At 38.9% G+C, this 25,826-nt stretch overlaps 1 protein-coding gene across 8 annotated transcripts in view; it reads left to right on the plus strand.

Moving 5' to 3' along the window:
• MBNL3 (muscleblind like splicing regulator 3) overlaps positions 1–25,826 on the plus strand; it is a 113,327-nt gene that overhangs the window by 39,929 nt on the left and 47,572 nt on the right. For 6 of the 8 annotated variants that reach the window (XM_077888056.1, XM_077888062.1, XM_077888059.1 and 3 more), the window contains exon 2: positions 3,460–4,312. In XM_077888056.1, the coding sequence (XP_077744182.1) occupies positions 4,136–4,312 (177 nt within the window). In that variant the 5' untranslated portion in view covers positions 3,460–4,135. The remainder of the gene's footprint in view (positions 1–3,459; positions 4,313–25,826) is intronic. The other 2 variants (XM_077888058.1, XM_077888057.1) reach the window with 1 other exon arrangement.

The following is a 25,826-nucleotide window of genomic DNA, read 5'->3' on the forward strand; positions in this document are numbered from 1 at the left end:
TTTGAAGGAAGACATGTGCTGGCTACAGACTGTTTTGAAGAATTGGCCAGGATCCCACCAGAGGTTGCAGGCCAATTTCAAAAAGAAGAAAATTATTTCCCCCCTTTGCCCCATCTATCATAAAATGTATGGCCAGAGTCCAGTTCCTGGTTGCATTTTTCTTTTCCAAAAGTTCAGAATTCAAATTTATTATTCATTATCTATTTCTGTACTTCATGGACCTCTATAAGGAAAATATTTCTCCAGATCCCCTCACTGTTTATGTTCTAAGCAAATCATTTATATAATTATATATGATTATATATATATGCATACATATATATGTATTCCTTTTTGGTTATTTTTATTTCACATGTGTTCAGACAGCCTATATAATTTAGTTGTAGGATTAACTTTGAATATACTTTTAAATATAAGCTTACAAACTTGCAGAATGTTCTCTTTTAGGGTATTTTCCATACTACACTAAGTCAACTACACTATGGAAACTAACTTACTCTTGAAATTCCACTTAGGAACATTACGTAGAATTTGTGTCTAAGGAGAATTTAAAAAAGAAAGCTTAGGGTAGCCAGTTCTATCACTCATGAGGGCTTTTTTAGGGGGAAGGTTGTAATGTTTATTTAGACTCTTTTTACTATGAGTGTTATTGATATGTTATTCACATACTATCTAATTCACCCATTTAAAGTGTAAAATTTAGTGAATGGGTTGTAGTGCATTAAAAAATTATGCAAGTATCACCTCTAATTCCAGAATAGTTTCATCACTCCATTTTCTCCTCTCCCCAAAGTCCTCACAACCGCTGATTTGCTTTCTGACTCTGGATTTGCCTAGTGTGGATATATCATATAAATGGAACCATATAATATGTGGCCTTGGTGACTGGCTTCTTCCACTTAGCATAATGTGTTCAAGGTCCATCCATGTTGTAGCATGTGGCAGTACTTTGTTTCTTTTCTTTTTCTTTGTTTCTTTTAATGAGGGACTAATATTCATTTTGTGGGTGTGTCATATTTTGCATATTCATTCATCTGTTAGTGGATACTTGGGTTGTTTCTACCTCTTGACTATCATGAATAGTGCTGCTATGAACGTGCATGTATAAATAGCTCTTTGAGACCCTGCTTTCAATTGCTAGGGGTATATACCTGGGTATTGTGCTGGGTCATATGGTAACTGTTTAACATTTTGAGGACCTGTCAGGCTGTTTGCCACAACAGCTGCACTATTTTACATTTCCATCAGCAATGATGTTTCCGATTTCTCCAACTTTTCTGGTTTTTACTATAGCCATCCCAGTGCATGCAAAGTGGTATCACATCGTGGTTTTCATTTACATTGCCCCATCTGGCTATTTTTTAAAAATATATATTGTAAATATTTTCCTAGAGATCATTCGCCAGACAACCTTAACTCTCTAGAAAGTGATCCTGCATGGAATATATTGCAAAAGGGCCCCCAAACCAGTAAGAGCAGTCATAGACTTTCTGCACGAAAGCCTTGCACTTTGCCCCCTAGGCTCATCATTCAGTGAGTAACTAATATTCACTCTTATTCTACATTCATGATTGGCTGTTATGTTTTCCAGAAGGGAGCCGGACAATCTACTATGGCAGGTATTATGTCAGGAAGAGAAATGACAGTACAAGTGACAAATAACAATCTATCACCAAAGGAGGGAAACTATAATAATTTCTAGGATGTTTATGACACCACGTTATCAACTAGAGGTCATATTATGTTCAGTATTTTGTAAGAAAGCAAAGCTACATATAATACATTTTAGAAAGGTTTGCATGAAAAATGACTCAGAGAAACCCAGGTGTGAATGGATAAGCTTGCCTGAGTTTTCTAGATATTTAATTTCCTGGAGATATCTAAACAGATGATATTGAGTTTCATCTTGAATGTGGAAAGACAAATGGAAGATTCAGATTCTGTAAAGTTGTTAAAAATCACGTTAAAAAAATTAAGTGAAATGTTTTCAAGAGGGGATCCCTGGGTGGCTCAGCGGTTTAGCGCCTGCCTTTGGCCCAGGGCGCGATCCTGGAGTCCGGGGATCGAGTCCCATGTCGGGCTCCCAGCATGGAGCCTGCTTCTCCCTCCTTCTGTGTCTCTGCCTCTTTCTCTCTCTTTATGTCTATCATAAATAAATAAATAAATAAATAAATAAATAAATAAATAAATAAATAAATCTTTAAAAAAAAAGAAATGTTTTCAAGAACTGGAATTCTACTTTCATGATAAAGTTGACCATTGGTTAATTTGACTGATACTCTAAACTTATTTTTATCTTAGAAAGTCCTTGTTATTTCAGTATGTGTCCATGACATCATGGCATTAAATTAACCTTTTATCTATTCTCTCAGCTGAGTTGCTAAAAATTGTTGCTGGTTGACACTGGGTTAACCTGCAAATCCTAAAGCTGCAAAGTATTTAATGTATGACTGAACAGTACTTTCTGTTCCATGTTTTTGTAAATGCTGAAACCTCCTTCGGTAGACCTTTACAGAGACTAAGAACTAATAGGGCAAACACGGGGCGGGGTGGAATACCAGTATCTTTTCAGAGGATTTTTTTCTTTATCTGAAGCCCTTTTACATTTTACTTCCTCTCTCCTACCTCACTTGCAGTGGGTGTCCGGCAGGTTACATCACGACCATTTTACGTGATCATCAACAACTACATTTTAAATACACACACAGAGTGACCTCTAAGAGCAACTTAAACTTTCTTAGTGATTCCTGGTCTGGATTTTGAGAGCAGATAAGAAAGCCTTCGATCAGACCGTAGTAAAGCCAGTTTAATGACAGGTCTTTGGTAGCCTCTAGAAACTGAGGGGCTGTCCTGTCCAGCTCTGGCATTTTTTGTGCAGTGAACCCCTAAATGAATTTCTGCCCCCAAAAAGAATGAAACCATCATCTCTCCTTTTTAATTGGGCTTGTATTTTTTTTAAGATTGATTTATTTATTTTATTTTATTTTTATTTTTTTATTTTTTTTATTTTATTTTTTTTTGATTTATTTATTTTAGAGAGAGAGAGAGCACAAGCAGGTGAGCAAGAGGAGAGGCAGAGGATAAGGAAGAAAGAATACTTGAGCAGACTCCCCGCTGAGTGCAGAGACCCACGTGGGACTGGACACGGGGCTGGATGCAGGGATTGATTCCAGGATCATGACCTGAGCCAAAACCAAGAGTCCACCACTTAACCAACTGAACCACCCCAATGCCCCAGTTGGGCTTGTATTTCAACAGTAAATCTATGTGGCTGCCTCCTTTTACTCTACGCTGAGAAATGCTTTTTTTTATTGACAGTGGCCAACGGTACTGCATTACACTGTCAATATCTAGGTGCTTCCTGTTTTTAAATAGGATATGGTACTTCTTTTCCAAATCTAGAGTTTAAAACAGAAGTATTGTATTAGATTAGCTAATTTTATTTTTTTTTTTTTGCAGGTTTCTGAAAAGTGCCTTTTCTGAAAACTGCTGCTTGGATTCCACTCTAGAGCTATCTCTTTATAAACCCTACCCAACCCCCAAATCTGGTGCGCTTATAGTTCAGTTTCAGCAACTTGTCCATTCTTTTTTTCCTTTGATTCCCAGTTTTCATAATCATTTTCCCTCCTCCTATTTAGCAGTAATTTTTTTTACACTTGTAACATCCTTACCAATCTTAATCCTTAAATCCAAGAAATAGGGAGAAGGACATTTCTTCCCTTGATCTGAGACCATTCCATAAATTGAAGGGTAACCAGCAGCATATGCTTTTTGCAAGAATAATTGAAAACATCAACTGGAGAATACAGAATTCTTTTGAAAGCCTGCCAGTTATTTGAAGTAACTTCGGCAAAGGAAAAAATTAAACAAGCAATATCTTAACCTTCCTGGTTGCCTTGTTAGGAGTTGGTCTCTAATTTAATTTTCAGTTATTTTGATACAGTTTTTGGTTTGTGATTGGCTTTTTGTTTGACAAGACCAAATTTTGGCTAAAACAAAAACCTAAGTGCTAACAAAGAAGCATTTCACCAAAGCAACCTTACCGCTTCACATATAGCTTGAATTCACTCTTACCTTTTAACAGGAGTGAAACTGTCCTAGAGTGGGTGCACTTGATTCTAACTTTGCTTTCAATATGACGGCTGTCAATGTCACCCTGGTTCGTGACACCAAGTGGCTGACTTTAGAAGTCTGCAGAGAATTTCAGAGAGGAACCTGCTCTCGAGCTGATGCAGATTGCAAGTTTGCCCATCCGCCAAGAGTCTGCCACGTGGAAAATGGCCGTGTGGTGGCGTGTTTTGATTCTTTAAAGGTGAGTCTCATCTACATACACATAATATTTCATTTAAATTTGCTAATATCTATGTGTACTGAAATATGATGTGCTTTGAAATGAGGAAAGCTAATAATAGCATGGAAGTGGTAGGTTTTGTTTTTTTTTTAAGACAGGATGTAGACTCTGTGTTTGTAGGACTACATCGGACTATAGCTCATCTCATCAAAGCCCACTGATCAAGACAGACTTGAAGGAAAAGAAATTAAAGAATTTTTGTAGGAGTGAGATGTTGCAGCCTTGCCATACTTTACTTCTTTGCATTTGATCTAAATTTTGAATACTGTGATCATAATTCTTGTAGAGCCTAAAGAAGCCCTTTACTGAATTATAACCCTATTAACTGTGTTATCAACATACACTTGGCAGGGACCAGTCAGCTTTCAGAGGACAAGTAAAATCAGACTGAAATATTATAAGGTGAAAAAATCTCATCATCCAGGAAGAAAATATCTTTTAAAGTTTATTTATTTTAGTCATCTTTACACCCAACACGGGGCTCAAACTCACAGCTGATCAAGAGTCGTCCACTCTTCCGACTGAGTTGGCCAGGTGCCCCAAATACCTGGCAGTTTTATTTTTAATTTTTATTATTTGTTTGAGTAAGCTCTCGGCCTACCATGGGTCTTGAACTCACAACCCCAAGATGAAGAGTCTCACAGTCTACAGAATGAGCTGGCCAAGGCCCCCTAGCATTTTGAACTTTCTTAGTCAAAGTATATTTTGAACTTTTAACTTAAACATTGCTGCCAAACTAAGATCACTTAATTTTCTTCCAGAACTGATGATTAATGAAGCTTAGATTTGTGAGTACATTTTATAAGCAAAGTCCTATTGCCAAGGTCATCAAACCCAAATATTATGTACTAGAGTATAACCAAAATATAAGAGCAAATGAGATATTATGTAGAATAGAACATATGTGATTGCAGAACAAGAAAATGCACTGACTTTTCATGTTTTATTCATAGTTATCTTTAAATTAAGGACAAAGATGTATAAATTAAAGCATAGAAGTAAAAAAATGATAATAGATTCCTGGTTTAATAAGATTTGCTATGATGCATTCGCAAATTTTTTTAAATATATCAAAATGAATTAAGCTTAATAAGAACCTTCTTAATTTCTTGATATTGTTTTAGCCTCATCATGACCAATTTTACATCATTAACATTTTTATTTATGGCTGCATTGGTTGACAGAGATATTCCTTTGTGTGATCATTTCTTCAGAAAACATTTTATCAAAAGACACCTTACATAGTTACTTTTTTTTAAAAACGATTTTATTTATCTATTCATGAGAGACACAGAGAAAGAGAGAGAGACAGAGACACAGGCAGAGGAAGAAGCAGGCTCCATGCAGGAAGCATGATGTGGGACTCGATCCCAAGACTCCAGGATCACACCCTGGGCCAAAGGCAGGCGCCTAAACTGCTGAGGCACCCAGGGATCCCACATAGTTACTTTACCTTCTTTCGTGGTTACTAGTTTTTGTTGCAGACCTTCCCAAGTCAAGAATGGAAACTTGTTATTGTAAAAACAAACAAACAAACAAAACAAACAAACAAAAAAACAGTAATCCTTACCATTGAAAATGTCTGAATTGCTCTTATTTGCAGGAGATATTATCATTAAAGGGCTTATTCTCTACATTTCATTGTCATTCAAGTTTCATCTACAATTATTTTGTATGTTACTGAAATTTCCTGCTGTATTGCCGAGAAATGCCTTGAAGCAGAGAAGAGCACTGGTCTAGTCTCAGGGAAAACAGGAGATATCTTTCATCCAGTCTATTTAGAGGGTCTGGGACAGCATAAGGCACTGTGCTTGTTTCAGGGGACCCGGGGTACTGTCCCAGCCTTGCTACTGTGTCTGACCTTAGCTACTTACTCTGATAAGGCTTACATTACTTTATCTCAACCTAACTTCCAGGATGACTATGGAGGGTCCATGAGATGACGTAAACGAAAACTTGTGTATTGCTCTAAGAGTGAATTAAATGGAAGATTATTTTCTCACAATGTTTGTCCTAGGAGTTCTTTAAAACAGCTCTATTTAACTAGGGTTTATTGTTTAAAACTACAAACTCGGGATCCCTGGGTGGCGCAGCGGTTTGGCGCCTGCCTTTGGCCCAGGGCGCGATCCTGGAGACCCGGGATCGAATCCCGCGTCGGGCTCCCGGTGCATGGAGCCTGCTTCTCCCTCTGCCTGTGTCTCTGCCTCTCTCTCTCTCTCTCTGTGACTATCATAAATAAATAAATAAAATTTAAAAAAAAAATAAAACTACAAACTCATGTTTCAAATGGACATGCCCAAGGGGCACCTGTGGCTCACTCAGTTAAGCATTTGCTTTCAGTTTGGGTCATGATCCTAGAGTCCAAATGGACATGCCCAAATCCAGTTGCCATGAGTGTCATATTAGTTCTTCAAGCTGGGTATCACTGTTTTTATAGTTTACTCTTTGATAGAGTTCCTTGCAGGCTTTGTAAATTCTATCTTTCCAGACATCTGGTGGAAGGAGATGTGTGATCTTCCTAATCATTGGTATACTTCAAGTCTGTTCTCCTACTTGGAGTGCCATAAAGAAAACGTTTTGAAGCAAATAAGCAAAGCAATTGTTAACAAAACACTACTGTGCTACCACTTTAAAGCTTGGAAAATGTTTGATTCAGAGATGACATGGATAATGGCCAATGAATATTAATAAGCCATTTAATTATTTAAATACCCTGTCTACTCACTATATCCAGTGGTGTTAAAATAATTTTTGCATTATGTTAATATCTTGATGACCAATCACACAGGATAAAGACGATTTCTATAATCCTCACATTTTCATATTTTAATGAAAATTTTAATATTTCAAATACCCAAAGCCTTTCAAACAATTAATTAGTTTGCCATTTAGATAGCACATTTGTCACAGTTCCACGTCCACACAAAAGCTTTGTGGTTCTCTGCTTTTATATTATTCCTTATTGATGATATGAACCCTATACTGAGTCAAGAGTAATTGACCTATGTGGATTGTACAACTATCTATTTCTAATATACAAATAACATACCTCAATGTTTATTGTAGCATTTGCTACCCTCCTTGAGGTTGTATAATTGAAACACCTTTGAAATGCATCTGTGCACTATTTCTATTTCTATGAGTGGTTAAATAATTGAAGCAATCATTTGATGAGTTTTGGGCTGCTGCTTTTGGTTTTCTGTGTTTTGTTTTTGTAAGGATTCCATTAGCACTAGGTACTCTACCAGATGATGATGGTTCTTTGCCTTCATAATAGGCACATAGACAAGATGTTCTACTCACCTCACACAATTATACTCACCTCATAATGAGCGAATGTTGTAAAAATAAGGAAGGCAAGCTTGATGGCTAATTGTGCATTGTGTTGAAGTGCTGTGCCCATCACTCCATGAATGTTGAGTGTTCATTGATGAAGGTTGTACCATCTTCAGATAGACATCTAGACAGTACAGCCCATAGATTAATTTCCAGCCACATGAAAGAGTCTCATGTCATGTTAATATGCAGCTGTTTTTTACTCAATTGCCTAGCCTGCTGGGCACATTAATTTCAAAATTTCTCTCCAAAATATTGGTTAACCTGTTCTATGCCAATTTCTTGATATGACAGTTTGCCGCTGACCTATCTTGATACTTCCAGTGCATGTCCCTTATATTTAACAATATATCATCACTAAAAAGACCACACTAGAATCTTTGTGATCATTTCCGTAGCCAAGATTATTATCTTCATGTATTCTGCTTTGACGATGCCATGCTATCTCCCCTCCATGCCTGAAGCAGTGTGACGTCAACCACTTGTTATCCAGGAAGGGTATAAATGCTGTGATTATTTCATTATGACAGGTCAACACCCATTATATCTGCCCACCCTCCTCCCCACTTTGAGTAGTTTTGTAACAAAAATTTCCTGGCAAAGGCCTTGGCAGCAAGTATAGTCAGAGGACAGTCATGTCAACCCACATAACATTCCTGAAAGATGGAAACTGGGTGCCGAATGCACATAAAATAGCCCCATACCATGTCTTCAAACATTACATATGATCACAAGTGAAACCATATTTTGACAAGTGAAACCTGTTGTCTAAGCGTATGGATTTGAATCCATCCTTGGAGGTCAGATTGCCCTGAGTTACATGTATATTCTGTACTTAGTCTCACTAGTCACAGCCATGTTCACTAGTTTAATTTTTGACTGAATATTTATGTCATCCCTGTTTGCTAAGGGAAAACTTACTGGGAGCAGAAGACTCCTAGCAACATAATCCCAAGGGTTACTAGATTATGCAAGACTTAGAACCATTTCTAAGCTTGATCAGAAAGGACTGCCTGCACATAGACAGCACTTGTCATCCTGAGACTCAGAGAAAATAACATTTTTCTTCCTTGAGGATATCTATCTTTGGTAATACTGACTGTGAAAAGGAAGCATCTTTTTTTTTTTTTTTTGAAAGCATCTTTGGTAAAAGTCAATGCTATTTCAGACATTTCAAAAACTTTTTTTGAAAGAAAAATGAAATTACAATTAGTACCTAAACAAATAACATATTAACAACTCAGACTGTTTAAACTTTTTATTTTGAAATAATTTCAGGGATCTAGAAAAGTTGCAGAAGTGCTGCAAGGATTGGGGTGCCCGGGTGACTCAGTCATTTAAGTGGCTGATTCTTGATTTCATGATCTCAGAGTCCTGGGATCAAATCCCATGTTGGACTCCTTGAGATCAGTGGGGAGTCTGCTTGAGGATTCTCTCTGTCTCCCTCTGCCCCCCCGCCACCATCTCTCTCTCTCTAAAATAAATTAAAATAAAATTAAAATAAATAAGATAGAACAAGGAGTTCCTGCATACCCGTCACCTGGCTTCTGGTAATGTCAACAACTTACTTACCTTAGCACAGTTATCAAAACCAGGAAATTAACTGTAGTACAATATTATTAACTAAACTAGAGGCCTTATTTGAATTTCCCCAATTTTTCCCTGATGTCCTTTCTCTGTTCCAGGATCCAATCCAGGATCCCACAGATTGCACTTACTTGTCATATCTCCTTCGTCCCCTCCACTCTGTGACAGTTCCTCAGTCTTTCCTTATCTTTCATGACCTTGGCACATTGGATGAGTACTGCTCAGTTATTTTGTGGAATGCCTCTTAATTTCAGTTTGTCAAATGCTTTCCTGTGATTTGATTAAGGTCAAGCATTGTTGGCAAGAAAACCGCCAAAAAGATGTGCATTGTATCTGAGAGTGCATGATGTTGATGTAGCTTATTACTCATTATATTAACCTTAATCACTTGATTAAGATGATGTCTGCTGGGTTTCTCTGCTGTAAAGTGGGCAGTTTTCCTTTTGTGCAAATTGATAAATATCTTCTTCATTTATTCATCATCTCTTACAATATGCCTTTGATTGTAAGGGACATCCTAATATCTAAGCTGTTAAAATGTAAACGAGTGTCTTCCTTAGAAGTGATGGGTAGTTTGTGTCTATAATTAACGGTCATTCAAGAAGGGAAGTGAGGAGAAAATAGAGTGAGGGCATAACAGAAAAAGAAGCAGTGATGGGTCACCAGAATGACAGGACACTGGAGGATGAGAAGCCCAGGAAGTTTTGTGATGTGTCCGTCCCTGTCATGTGACAATGGGTGACCCTTATGCTGAATGAAGTCCATGCCCCTGGCCACCTCTAACTTATGATCCTCCTACATCAGAAAACTTACCGGCCATTGTTTCCAAGATAAATAATATTTCCCCCAATTGTAGAAGTTATCCATCTCTATGAAGGAAAGGAAAATACAAAAGAAATCTTGAAAGTCATACACAAGGGGACGCCTGGGTGGCTTAGTGGTTGAGTGTCTGCCTTTGGTTCAGGGCGTGATCCTGGTCCAAGGATCGAGTCCCTCATTGAGTCCTGCATCGGGCTCTCTGCGAGGAGCTTGCTTCTCCCTCTATGTATCTGCCTCTCTTTCTGTGTCTCTCATGAATAAATAAATATTTTTTTTAAAAAAGTCATACATAAGAAGATAAGAATAAAATGTAACAAAAGGTAGGTAAAAATGTAAACATTATCCCCACTTTGCCAATATCATCATTTTCTATTTCCATCCAGTTTCTCCATCCTTTATGTGACTATATATATGTCTCATAAAGCTTGCTTTACCTCTTGCATCCTCACAGACCTCACTCCACCACTCCCTCTCCCAGCCATCCTGTGGAGCCAAACTCTCCCTCCATTTATCCCTCCTCTCAGCGTCATGTTCTTCCCAGGGTACCAAAGAAAGAAAGAGAGAAAGAGAGAGAGAAAGAGGAGGGAAGGAAGGAAGGGAGGAAGGAAGGAAAAAGAAAAAGGGAAAGGAAAAGAAATCTAGATACTGCTTGATCTTTCATTCAGAGACTTTTTAAAAAAAAATATCACTTATTGGGATCCCTGGGTGGCACAGCGGTTTGGCGCCTGCCTTTGGCCCAGGGCGCGATCCTGGAGACCTGGGATCGAATCCCACATTGGGCTCCCGGTGCATGGAGCCTGCTTCTCTCTCTGCCTGTGTCTCTGCCTCTCTCTCTCTCTCTCTCTGTGTGTGTGTGACTATCATAAATAAATAAAAAATAAAAATAAATAAAAAAATCACTTATTGTGGCAATTTTTCTGGTCAGAAAATGAAAACATCTTTTCTAGAAAACTGTAATATAGAGGGACACCTGGGTGGCTCGGTGGTTGAGCGTCCACTTTTGGCTTAGGGCGTGATCCTGGGGTCCTGGGATTGAGTCCCACATCAGGCTCCCTATGGAGAGCCTGCTTCTCCCTCTACCTATGTCTCTGCCTCTCTGTGTGTGTCTCTCATGAATAAATAAAATCTTAAAAAAGAAAACTGTAATATAGAGACAAAGATTTCATAAAAAAACCCAAATCTGTAAGTCTGTTACCTGATGAATCTCTTAAATATATATGTCTTTTCAAAATATATTTTAGTGACAACTGTTTCCTCAAAAAGAAAAAAAAAAGATTTCAGCCATTCCATGGAATTCCAAAAGCTTTTCATACTTGTGAAAGAATAGTATTTTAGAAACATACATCATGTAAAAGATACTATTATTCAAATAATATGCAGCCATCAGAAATTCTACTTGAGGACTATGCAATTGTTAATAATACGCTTTATCTTATACTGATGCCTACTATATTCCAGAAACTTTATACATGCTGACTCTAACCCCCACCATAACCCTGTGTTGGCTTTACTGTTGGATGGGCCAGGTTTCGCCAGCTGTGTGGTCTTGAATAAGTACCAACCTTCCTGTCCCTATGTTTCCTCACTTGCAAAAACAAAGAACCTGTCAGCACCTACCTCTGGAGTTAGCATTAAAATGATGTGATCCACATAAGGCACTGGGAACAGAGCCTGGTTCATTATCAGCCCTCAAGAAGTGTCTGTGTTCACCAAATAAATTCTGGGTGCCCTCACAATTTAAACATGAAAAATGAAATTAAACTATCACAGTAATAGAAGAAAGTGCAGGTGAACACTTTTATAACCTAGGGGGAGGGGAAGACTGAAACACACCATCAAAGGCAGAGACAATCAAAGCAAATGATTATTAGAACAGACCACACAATAAAAATCATGCTGAGTGACAGTAAACACCAAAGAATTAGAAGATAAACAATAATTTAGGGGATCCCTGGGTGGCGCAGCGGTTTAGTGCCTGCCTTTGGCCTGGGGCGCGATCCTGGAGACCCGGGATTGAATCCCACATCGGGTTCCCGGTGCATGGAGCCTGCTTCTCCCTCTGCCTGTGTCTCTGCCTCTCTCTCTCTCTCTCTCTCTCTCTCTCTCTCTGTGTGACTATCATAAATAAATAAAAATTAAAAAAAAATAATTTGGGGAAAATTGTAACTAATTTGACAGATAAAAAGGTCTTTAATATACAGCAAGCTTTACAATTTAAAAAAATTACAAATGGTATTTTCCTAGAAAAAATAGTTAAAGGACAGAAACAGTCAAGCAAGACAATCCAATGTAGCCAGTTTCAGCATGGGGACATTTGGGTGCATCCTATTGACACAACTACCCTGACACAGCCACCTGTTTCAGCTGTTCTCATCACAGTACATTCCCCCAACCTCACTCTCTCCCCAACCTCCAGTCCAGAGAACTCTTGCTTTGTATTTTAGTTCTTTCTGCATTATTCATGTTTTCTTTCACAAAACTGTTCCTCCTAATCAAAAGGAAAATAAAAAGAAGGAAAGAGAAAACCTTTTAGACAGGGTTAACCTCCAAGGGGAAACTAAAATCATCTTTATTATCAAAGAAGTTTTATGATATTAAATATAATGTTTGCTTACTCACATCTGCAGAGGAAAGTTGAAAATTTCATTGAGCATTTCCTCTACCATCTGGAGCTGAGAATACGGAATCTTATGTGCCCCAAATACCTTCTCTCTTCCCCTCTGCTCAGTGTCCATTGATAGATACATAGATAGATAGATACATCGATCTATAAATACATAGATGGATACATTAGATAGATGCAGTGTATTCGTCCATTCACTGGATAGGTACTTAGCACCTGTTGGGTGCCAGGCATGGTGCTAGGCATGGGGATCTAGCAGTGAACTAGAAACAGCCCTTGCCCCCATGAAGCCAACAGTCTATTTGGGGGAGGGACAAACAAAAAGGAATTCAATATTCAGGTGAATTTCACCGTCCACTGTGAAGAATCATGAGGCAGGGAAAGGACACAGAGAATGGGGGAGGGGGGCTGCTGTTTTACATTAAATAGCCAGGCGGAGAGATTTGAGGAGAGGCATGAAGGAGGTGAGCGAGTGAGCTATGAGGATTTCTGAGAATATTCCAGGCAAAGTCCTGGAAAATGCAATGGCAAAGGCCCCGAAGCAAGAATGATCCTGGTGTGTTTTATGAATCTTGAGGTCACCAGGGTGACTGGAGCAGAGGGATGAAGGGAAGAGCGGTGGGAAATGAAGTGGGAGAGGTAACAGGAAAATGAGGAGATGAGTTGGGGCTGTGTCTATCATGTCCGAGATGAGGAAGGACACTGGAAGCCTGCTCTAGACGTCAACTGGACTCTTCTGAGGCATATCTTTTCCTTGCTGCTTTTGCTCTGTATTTTTTTTGTTGTAATAAATCTTAGCCAGTGAGTCCTATAAAGCCTCTGGCAAATTGCCAAGCAAGGCTCTTCCACACCACACATTATCCTTTATATACATTATTTACCTGATGACGTTTTACTTTTACTTTTGACGTTTTAGAAAAAATGTTATGAGCGGGTTGTTTCTTTCCCTTTTTGTTTTTTAAAATTTAATTTTTGAATGGACAGTGTATTCTAATAGTCCAAAAAATTTTAACAACCAATGACCATGAATTGATGAGTAGACAAAATGTGTTTTCTGCATATAATGGGCTATTCTTGATCTATAAAAAGGAATGACGTAGTGATACGGATGATCCTTAAAAACATTAGGTGAAGTGCAAAAAGGCAGTTCAGAAAGACTACATATTGTACGTGTTGTATGATTTCATTTATGTGAAGTATCCAGAGTCGTCAGCAAGTCCATAGATGGAAAGCAGATCAGTGTTGACAGGGGCACTGGTGGCAAGGAGAGAATAGGTTGAGAGAGCTAATGGGTAGAAGATTTCTTTTGGGGATGATAAAAATGTTCTAGAAGTAGACAGTGGTGACGGTTGCACAACTAGGTGAATATACAGAAAACCGCTGCCATGTACACTTTAAAGGGGGGGACTTTATGATATATAAATATCTCAAAAAATAAATAAAAATTAAGTATAAGATGTATGCAGTAAAAAAACCAATAAAGGGTATGCAGTGAAGTTTCCCTCTCATTTTTTTTCATGCGGCTATGACCTTGCAACCAATGTATTGAGTTTTCTCTCTCCCATAAATATTTTATGAACATACATGCAAATATATACATACCAAGTCTCACTTTTTTACACAAATAGTAGCATACTGTTCTTCTCCTTGCTATTTTTGTTTTAGTTACAAATGTTAAACGGAGAGAAAAAGATATACCATGCTGACATTAATAAAAAAAAAGATTTACTAACTAGAACCCAGTATTTGTGTGCAATTCTGTTTATCTTTAATGTACACAAATACTGGGTTCTAATTAGTAAATCTGTCACTCACAGGCACATGTAAGTACTTTATATGGATGCTGGGGCTGAACAAACAGGTGAATAGAGAATTGATAACAATAGCCAGCTTCTTCACCATCACAGAAAAGAGTTCAAAGTAAGGAAAAGGGGAAAGCTAGAATGAATCATGTGGTGTGGATTAGAGTGGAAACATCAGTATGTTCATTTTCATATATTCACAGACAGATACAGAAATAGACATAGAGATGTGTGGAGGCATGGATCACCATACATGCTTATGTCTCCTAGCTCTGTCTTAGGAGGACCCACAAGCAAGGGCACCCCAATAGTAATAAACATACCTAGCACCCAGCTCTTGGTCTCCAAATACCATTCTTCAATAAGGGAACCAGGGCTCCTTGGAATAATAGCTGATGCTAGACTGAAGCAGGGAAAGTAAAAGATGAGCCTTTAATGTCTTATGGGGCCAGAAAGTAAGTAAGTGCTCAAAAATGAGTAGGGCATGACAAGAGGACATGGGAGCCAGTCTGAAGAGGCTCCCACCCGCCAAAGTGTCAAGGTCTTAAAGACAAGGAAAGATTGAGGAACGGTCAGAGATTGGAGGAGACTAAGGAGACATCTACAGGTTAATGCAATGTGACATTGTGGATCCCATCCTGGAACATAGAAAGGACATTTGGGGGCAAATTGGTAAAAATCAAAAAGTCTCTCGTTTAGTTAATAGGGCACTAGAGTTAATTTCCTGGTTTTGATAACACTGCTATGTATGGTATGTAAGTTGTCTACGTGAGTGATAGGAATCTGAGTGAAGGGTATGCACAGACTCTGTACAATTTTTGCAATTTTTCTGTAACTCTAGAGTTATTTCCAAATCAAATGTTTCTAAAAGTTAGCTTTTTTGTTCTTAAACAAGCATCTCCTGTCCTCTGATACTCAGAAATACAGTGAGGTACTGTTTCTTTTCATTTTGCTTTCTTCAGCCTCAGGTATGTTCATGAGAAAATGCTGATGTCTGTGCAATGGCTGATCCTGGGCCTGACCACAACCAGTTGGATGAGGCAGAGAGTTAAATCATTCAGAAAACTTTCAGGGGCACCTGGGTGGTTCAGTGGTTGAGCATCTGCCTTTGGCTCAGGTCTTGGTCCCAGGGTCCTGGAATTGAGTCCTGCATCAGGCTCCCCACAGGGAGCCTGCTTCCCCCTCTGCCTGTGTCTCTGCCTCTCTGTGTCTCTCATGAATAAATAAAATCTTTAAAAAAAGAAAAGAGAAAGAAAGCTTTCATACCTGTAGTAGTGCTTCGCAAACCTAGATAATCTAGAATTGGGGCTGGAGAAGGAAGACCACTGAATTCAAACTGTTAGGATTTCCAGATAAGGAAACTGGAGATCCATTGAGGGAGAGTCACCTACCCCAGGTCACATAAGCAGTTACCAGAGAGCCTGGGGACCCCAGTCTTCTAATCATTTCAGTTACCACCACCACTACCCCCTGCCATAGAGAAGAAGGAAATGGAAAAAACATCAATTGGGCTATCATTTTTACTAGACCAAAATCATCTGGCCCTTACCTTGGTCAGATTGTGTCATGTGATACTGGTGTGTGCTGTCTGTGAAGTTTTGTGGTTCCCCTTCACTTTTTGTACTTCAAAAGGTGGGCCAGGGGGCGGGAGGAGGAAGCCAATGTTGCCATTCCTAATCCCTCCTTCATTTATTGTTTCATGACACTGCATTTAGATTAAGACTTTTTAAAATTATTTTTATTATTTTTAAAGAGTTTATTTATTCATGAGACACACAGAGAGAGAGAGAGAGAGAGAGAGAGAAAGGCAGAGACACAGGCAGAGGGAGAAGCAGGCTCCATGCAGGGAGCCTGACATGGGACTCGATCCTGAATTTCCATGATCATGCCCTGGGCTGAAGGCAGTGTTAAACCGCTGAGCAACCTGGGCTGCCGAAGACTTTTTTTTTTTTTTTTTTTTGAGAGAGAGAGAACCTTGAGCTGGCGAGGGTTTTGGGGAGGGGGGGTAGAGGGAGAAAGAGAATCCTACGCAGGCTCCATGCCTGAGGCAGGGCTTGATCTCATGACCTGAGCCAAAATCAAGAATCCAGCGCTCAACCAGCTGTGCCACCGAGGCGCCCTGCATTTAGGTTGAGACTTTTTTTTTTTGAGAATTTATTATTTTTTTAAAGATTTTATTTATTAATTCATGAGAGACACAGACAGAGGGGCAGAGACATAGGCAGAGGGAGAAGCAGACTCCTCACAGGGAGCCCCATGCAGGACTCGATCCCAGACCCTGGGATCACTCCCTGAGCCAAAGGCAGACCTTCAACCGCTGAGCCACCCAGGCGTCCCTAGATTGGGATGTTAAATTAAGGTTCATATTTAGTTCTTTGATAGTCACTGGGGCTATTAATTTTGAGAAGAAAGAGGAAGAGAGGTCAGGTAGCTGGATGGTTTTTATTTGTAGACAAAATTAACTTCATGATTTAATTAATTTCTTTCATTGTTTTATTTAAGGGCCAAGAGTCAGAACACCAAGCTGTCTCAACATCCTTGTCTATCTTTCTCCCCCAAACCTTGTGTTGCTGAGTTAGTTAGCTAGAGTTGGGGATTTTGACTGGATGTGGATCATATACATCTTCGCTGCATGAAACTCTGACATCTGATTCTTTTATATATTCATTAGTACAATGCCCTAGTTAGTTAGAGAGGTACCTGTCACAGATCAGCTGAAACTATTGCAGTGGCAGTTCAAGTTTCATGATGGTCAAATACTATTTCATAAAATAACTCGGAATCTAACTCAACTCATTTAAAATGTTGTTTTACGGGAGCATAGCTCAAGATCATTTCTCTCCACCTCAAAGCCAAGGCTGCCATTGGCCATCAGGTGAGAAAGGAATTGCAATTTGGCCAGGGTTGTATTTTTCCACCACAATTTGATGCCATTAAGACCAACTGCTTGCCACAGGAACCTTGAATAGTGTGAAATACCTGAAAATCAGAAGTTTGAGAACTATCCTACTGTATGTCAACTCTTTTGTTTGGAAGAAACTCTTACATGTTAGAGAAATGTATACCTGATCCTACTTGATCATTAAATAATTCTCTTCATGTTGTGGAGCTGTCTGAAGTCATTACAAATATTGTCTTTTTCCCTACTTAAAGTTTTTGTGAAATGTGGATGCCAGGCACTTCTGTGCATCTGGAAATAGCAATTAGCTTTTCGAGAAACCTGACTTTATTCATAGAACATCATTTACCTACTGTTCTTCTTTGCCCTTACAGATTAGCTTTCTGCTCTTAATGGCCCTGACCTTACCATCTTTTCCTCTGTCTCAGCCTGCTGCTTGATTATTGACCTATAGGGTTATATATTCCAGACGAATCTTGGTCGTTTGGTCTTTCCTCACTTATCTCTAAATAATCTTTTCATTTTCTTCCATATTTTCCTCCTCTCTGTAATCAGTCTTCAGTTTCTTAAATTGATATTTTTTGTAGTCAATGCTGTAGAATCCAGATTTTCCATCCTGTGTAGGTTTTGAAACAATGCTTTTATTTCTGTGCCTTTGATTCTTCTCATAGGGTCAAGTTTTACTGCTAGATGTAATTAGGAGTTTGATTGGCTCATTTTCCTGCCTTTCTTGATATTGCTTTCTTAAAAGTCAGTAAACGATTCCATTTATTCTTCAACCTTTTATTCTCTAAATAATCTCCACTGTTTGGGCTTGGCCATCTTGTCTCCAAAGTCAGAGTAAATTATTTCTTTCAATATCTTGTTAATGATGAGTTTGTATGATGTTGCTTAGTTTAATCTGTGATTTAGTTAAGTACAGTAGATATATCTGTAGGTTCCATCAACTTTGGCAGATATAATTTGGTCATAGGCATTTAAATATTTGCTATAAATTGGATTTTTTTCTATCCTAAGTGGCCATATGTTTTTTGTTGAAACTCCAATTTTTATTTACCCACTGGAAATTGGTAGAGAAGAAATTTGCTCCTACCCATGTGTTCGTGGATATGCAGTGGACAAGTGAAGGTAGTTTCCACACTGTGAAAACCATCCACAAGTTGGAAAATGTACCATTCACAGTGATATAACTGTTAAATATGTGTTAAATATGACAAATTCCCTCAGCTGAGACCTATCTTATGTGTCAGCCATGATTTGCTAGCTGACTATAAAATAGTAAAGTTCTAATTTCTGTCCCTAGCATACAGCAATGCAAACAAGAAACCTTTTTCTCTGGAACTTTAAACTCTTCACCCACCTTTTATATGCACCTAGGTGCACTGAGTAGGCAGCATTGTAGTATCGATCAGCTCTTACTCAGTTCCAAACCTTTTTGGAGACTCCATTTTTAAAGGTCACACATTCTTTTTAGACCAGCCGCACTGTTTCATTGTCTTCACGTTTTTGTTCATTCTATTTATGAAAGAATAACACTGAAGTAACACTTCGAGAATGTTTATCTTCAAGAACTTGGTGTTCTTGTTTTAAACATTTGATACATACCTATCTCAGAAGTTGTTTCTCTGTTGTGTTTATGCTTATCACATGCTCCATTAAACAAACTTAAAGTTTCTGTAGTTTTTGTAGAAATATGACCTCTAGAATTTTTGCAAATTCATGGTTATTTCTCTTTATTTTATTAGCCAGGAAAGCATTCTGTGTAGAAGCAAATTAAATATTCAAATGTAAGTAACTGAAAATTTTTAAAACCTTGTCTATTATTTTGCCAGTACTCCAATGGAGGACGGATTTATATTTTTTTCTAGCTTTATTAAGACATCATTGACATATAACATTGTATAAATTTAACTTGTACAAACTGATGATTTGATACAAGTAGTGTGAAACCTTTAACACAATAAAGTTACTTAACTCTATCACTTGCATAATTACTTTTTTGCAATGAAAAAGTTTAAAATTGACTCTTTTAGCAACTTTCAAGAATATAATTCAGTTATCATTCACTCTTTTAGCAACTTTCAAGAATATAATTCAGTTATCATTCACTAAAGTGGTACATTACATCCCCAAACTTATTTGTCCTATAAGTGAAAGTTTGTACCCTTGGACCAACATCTCTCTGTTACCCCCAGCCCCTAGTTCCTGGTAATCTCCACTCTATTCTCTGTTTCTCACTTGAGATCGTATAGTATTTGTCTTTATGTGTTCGGCTTATTTCACTTAACATAATGACCTCCAGGTCCATCCATGTTGTTGCAAAGGGCGGGATTTCCTTCTTTCTAGTGGCTGAATAATATTCCATTGTACGGATACTGGAATATTGCCTTATTTTTCAAAGAAGTCTTAGAAGTCTTCTGTCTGGTTGAATGTCTGTTTCTTGAGTGAACAACAGATGTAATCATGGAAATAATCCGCAGCCGAGCGTAGTATCAGCAAATAGTACAAACAGAGAAAACACTGCCTTGTAATAACATCCCAAACAAGGACTCCTTGTGTGGCCTTGAGCAAGACGCTCTGTTTCTCTTCATACAAGAGCAAGCAGCAGCACTCAATTTGTAGGACTATTGGTTGTGGTTTACTACAAGGATTTTATAAATGTCAGGGGTTATTTAATGCTGAAAGTCCTGTTAAATCCATTAAGAATTCTATATACATTCAATTCCCCAAAGAAATGATTCATTCAACAAACATTTATTGAAACCTATTACTTGCTGGGCACAGGGCTCAGGACTGTGCAGGATACAGTTATGGAAGACATGATCCTTGCCTGACCTCTTAGTATGAAGCCGCTTGTGTTATGTGCCATAAGCCAGGTACAAACTAACCGCTAAGAGTCCAGGGGAAGAGGCGGAGGCTGAGATTACATCCAGCTGTGGCATTGAAAAGTGCAGTCATGGGAGAAGTACTATTTGAGATATTCTTTGAAGGAAGGATAGGAGGGTATCCCAGGCAGAGAGGCATAACCTGAGCAAAGAGAGGAAAAGGTGGGATGTAGGGGGAGGGAGTGAGGTGTTAAGTCAGCTTGGCTGAAGCTAGAGCTTGTGTTGTCAGAGAAGTAGCCTTAAAAGTCCATGAGGAGTTTGAACTTGATTTGGAGCTCTGAGGAGTCTGACGGTTTCTAAGTGGAGAATTGACATCATCTTAAGTGAAGGTCTGCCATACTTTTCTCGGTTTCACCTTGTTTACCACCGTATCTTCTGTGCCTCACACAAGTCTAGTACATATTGCGAGCTTGGAAAGTATTTGCTGGATGAAACATGAGCTTGCTGAATCACTTGGAGGAGGGGAGAATAAATACGGGGCTCACCTGCAAGGTGCCCTGTCACCTCTCTTTCTGTGTCTGGACTTCTACCCCCATTACTTAAATATGAATTGAAAACTGTTTATGCCCATGTGCTGACTTTTCACTCAACCATATTTTAACCTAGATATGATGGCTTACACACTGCTTGTTTTTGCAAATTTAATTTCATCCCTTAGCATTATAGAGATCTTCTTTAGTCAAATACTGTTGGATGCTCTCTAAATGTTGCATTTTTTAGTGCTTTTACTCCATATATAGATTTTAAAAGATTTTTGCTGAGTGGCCCCTGTTAAATATTATTTTTTTTAAATATTATTTTAAAGTATTTATTTGTGCGATTAATTAATTGTGTGTGGTAATAAATTTATGTTGTTTATTATTGTGATTAGTGTGATCATCTTGTAATATTCAAGCATTATTTTTTTTTTGCCTTACAATGTTTGAAATAGAACTTCACAGCAAATGGCTAGCTTGCAAATCAAAGTATTCTTGGAAACATGATTAGCACTAATAAGGTCATTCTGAGTCAAGTACAAAGTCATAATCTGCAGAAAAGGGTTCTGTGTAAAAGGTGACTGCCTAGTCCAATAAAATATATATATCTGAAGTTTAACTAATAACTTACTCTGAATGTACTTACTCTGAATGTGATCTTTTAAAAGTCCAAAGAGTTTGATCATAGAAAGGCAAAGAAAAATTCCCAGAGAGAGAGCCCATGCACTGATATTTTTAAATAAACTTTTTTTAAATTTTTATTTTTATTTATTTATTTTTATAATACATTTATTTTTATTGGTGTTCAATTTGTCAACATACACAACAACACTCAGTGCTCATCCCGTCAAGTGCCCCCCTCAGTGCCCGTCACCCATTCACCCCCACCCCCCGCCCTCCTCCCCTTCCTCCACCCCTAGTTCGTTTCCCAGAGTTAGGAGTCTTTATGTTCTGTCTCCCTTTCTGATATTTCCCACACACTTAACTAGAGCCCTCAATAGCTGGAACTGAGTGCAAGTAATCGGCTTTTAAAAGAAATGGGAAAAATGATTTCAAGATGTTGTCTAGGTTTATAAGCTATATCTTGGAGTTTGTGTAATCAAGCTCAATCTCTTGTACCTTCTCTATCTTCCTCTTCGTTTCTGTGTCATGATTATCTGTTCTTCAGAACAGAAATTGCTATGGGTATAATCCTCATTAATGGAGATATGATTCAGGTTTGGGCACCTAACTATTTTCAAACACAGTAAAGGTGCCTGGAATATTTTAGAAAAATGTCTCAGTAAAGAAGGAAACTTTAATAATTTTTAGGATTTAGCATTCAAGCCGACATCATCTAATATTTTGTAGTAATATCCATAATTGTGACTGGCATATGTTAATAGGCAATTGACAGCTAAACCAAAACTGAGACTCTCACATTTCTCCCCAGTTCTCAAGACCTCACTCTGGGGGCACAGGACGTTTACTCCATCTTTGAAGTATTATTGATAAAACATATTTAATCATATTTCACTTGTTGCTCCCCCAAATTTCCCATTCTCCCACCAGAGAAATGCATAAGAAAAAGTGACATTGCTTCCTGTCAGAGATGGAAGGAAAGAAGGAAGGAAGGAAGGAAGGAAGGAAGGAAGGAAGGAAGGAAGGAAGGAAGGAAGGAAGAGGCACCTGTTGAGAAGCTTTTCATTCTGCAATACTTCAGCTCAATAATAATGTATTTGAAACAAATCAGAATGAAGGTTTAATGGATAAAATCACACACTAATGAAAAGGCAGTAAAAGAGAAAGTGAGAATCCCCCAGAGAGAATTATCTGTATCATTCTTTTTTTTAAGATTTTATTTATTTATTCATGAGAGACACAGAGAGAGGGGCAGAGACACAGGTAGATGGAGAAGCAGGCTCCATGCAGGGAGCCTGATATGGGACTTGATCCTGGGTCTCCAGGATCACGCCCTGGGCCAAAGGCAGCGCTAAACCACTGAACCACCCAGGCTACCCTGTACCATTCTTCATCACACATTCTCCACTCTAAACTTCTTGGCTTTCCCTGAAGCAACAATGAACAGCTGTGATGAATACAGGCTCCAAGAAGTCTCATCCTCCCAATCACACATGCTCCTCCTTCTCCATAGCATCACTACATGCCTCACATCAGTCACCTTTGATGTTTACCTGCCCCCTGGGTTTTCTGTGATTTCTGTCACCATTGTGTCAAGTGCTAGAGCGTCACATGTCTCTGCAGTCTGGGGAGAAAGATTTGCAAACTCCTCGTGGGCAGGTTCCGTGTCCTCTTCCTCTGTGGATCTTCCTCAGGGTCCAGCAGTCTTTTTTACAAAGAGATGCTTATCAACCAGTATACTTTCTTTTACCAGGCAGCGAGAACAATGCAGTTCAATCTATTCTCCCATGTACTGTGGTTGCCAGAAAGCGCACAGCTCCATTTAGGGCACCGCCAAAGTAATTAACCTGCGTCTAGAGTTTTAAAGTTTTTGTGTGTTCTTCCTGAAGTCCCACCTTCCCCAACACATCGTCTCACTCTTTAGGCTTAGATAGTGATCTTACTGGCAAGATACCTTTCTTGTCTTTGGGGAGGAATGCAGTGAGAAAGCAAGAGGCCAAGGGAAGGAGCTAAATCTATGTTGAATTCACTATTTTCGGCTTGTGAAGCTGTCTGGTTTTCATTTAGACGCAACCACACATTGCAGTCAGTCTGGTGTTGGAAACTGGGGGCCTCCGTTGGAAACAGGCTGGCAGTGGTACTCAGAAGGAAAGTCAGTGCTGTTGAGACTACTCATTGTACAGAAGGGGAAGAATTACAAATACCGGACACTCCTTAGACCGCTGTTCAGTTTCTTCCAAGGGAAAGGATGGACAGTGTTGTCTGAGATGTACTGTTTCTTTACTGCATCGCTGCACGTACAACCAATGAACTTTGTATTCGGTGCTTGCTTTGAGGTTGGGGAATCTATCAATACCTCAGCTTTTGATTATCCATGCTGCAATACCGTCGTCAGCATTGGGTTGTTTGCCTATTTGACATGAAAAGTAGTTTCCTCCTTTTAGCTTTCTTTGCCCACGTCTTTTTTTGGGGATGGGATGTGAGGAGAAGAGGTAAAGCTTCCAAAAGAGTGTGCTTTCTGCAGTAAGTAAAGGTACTTATTTATTGGAGAGCTGAGAAGAATTTTCTAGAAAACCTTTTGTTGCTTAAACTTGGGTACATGGGAAACATTTAGAGAAACACACTCTGGTGAGGCTTGTAGAGCACATGCAAGTGACATGTAATAAATACACAGCTCGTAGTACCTTTAAAACTAATAACACTGTTTGTAAATAGAAAATGAATGTGTTTCCTAAGAGTAATAGAATAGAATTTCAAAAAGTCTAATTCTTTTTCTCCATGATCTGGACTGGACTTTTTTTTTCAATCTTTTTTTAAAATTATTTTTAATTCATCTCTACATTCACTGTGGGGCTCGAGCTCACAACCCTGAGACCCAAAAGTGACATGTTCAACTGACTGAGCCAGCCAGGTGCCCCAGGACTGGCCTTCTTTCATATGACGGTTAACATCATTACTGAGGTTAGAGATGTGGGATTCCAGTATCCAAATCCCAAAGGTCTGACCTTTTGGAAACTGGATTATCGGTAACACAAGAAAATGCTTAATAAATAGCTAAATCCATTGTCAGATAGGATAGTATTCCCACAGAGCAGAACTTCTCAAGGCTCTTGTTGGCACACTAGTAGCTCCAGCTTCACCTGGGAACTATTAGAAATGTAAGTTCTCAGGCCCCACTGCAGACCTGCTGGATCAGAAACTCCAGGGGCGGGTCTGATAGTGTTTGAAGAAGCCCTCCTGGTGATTCTGACAAATGTTAGGTTTGAGAACCATTGATTTAGAGATTTCTCAGTGCTCTGCATTGTTCCCTTCATGCTTCTGCCTTTCTTTCTGTCCACTTTTGTCCCAAAAACTTCATACTTGGGTTATTGTTTCTATTACGATCCTGGGGAAAGAAAGCCACGTCTGTTCTGGAAGGCTTCCATATCTCTGGGAAACTTATTCTCTTTCTCCCCCGCCAGGAGCACCACAATACTCAGTAGCTAAGATAAGGCGCTGAGACCTACTGCAAGGAAGACAGTTTAGTTCTGCTGAGGCCAACATTTCTCAAAATTCTTTGGCCACAGAACCCAATTTTAAAAAGATTTTATTTCTGTATTCATGAGAGAGGCAGAGACATATGAAGCGGGAGATGCAGGCTCCCTACAGGGAGCCTGATGTGGGACTACATCTCAGGACCCTAGGATCAGGACCTGAGCCAAAGGCAGATGCTCAACCACTGAGCCAACCAAGCCCCCCCACAGAAATGTATTTTTGTGGAGTATATAGAACCTTCCCATTCGTGTCTAAATGTATGAAACCAAGAAGAAAAAAAATGATTTAAATAATTTATCAATTCTAATCATTTGGAAAGATTAGTGACTTTTTTCATACCCCCAAAGCTCTGTTGTAGGTGTTGTTAGCTGCCACAGCGGACATTGACAGTTTTATACCCAAGCAAGTATGGGGACTTGCATATATATATATATGACATATATTGTAAGGGCAGGAAAGTTTTCCCTTCTTCCCTTCTAGGCTCTTTGGCTGGTGTAAGAATTAGATTGCTATCAGACAGCTTAACAGGAGGCAGCTAAACAAAGATTTAATAACATGTTTTTCTCCTATGTACACGGGAGAGACCCAGGAAAACTGAGTCATTCCCCCAGATGGCCAAAACCATCACCTTATCTACCATATTTAGCTAAAGACAAAAAGGTGATCAGGAAAAGCACAATAAACATGGGTATGATCCTTACGCAGATTTAAGATTCTGCAGACTTAGAGTCATCCTCCTCTTCTTAGTACAGCCAGGACATCCCCACAAATAGTGTAAATGTAAATGTCCCGTACAAAAGGGTAACTTCTCAGTTTTCAGGGCTTCACCTGTGTCTGCCATTTCTTAAAAATCACTGGTTTAAAATTATCAATATGCCAAAGGGGCATAATTT

Source organism: Canis aureus, chromosome X, assembly GCF_053574225.1.
Source record: "Canis aureus isolate CA01 chromosome X, VMU_Caureus_v.1.0, whole genome shotgun sequence".
Classification (NCBI taxonomy): Eukaryota; Metazoa; Chordata; class Mammalia; order Carnivora; family Canidae; genus Canis; species Canis aureus.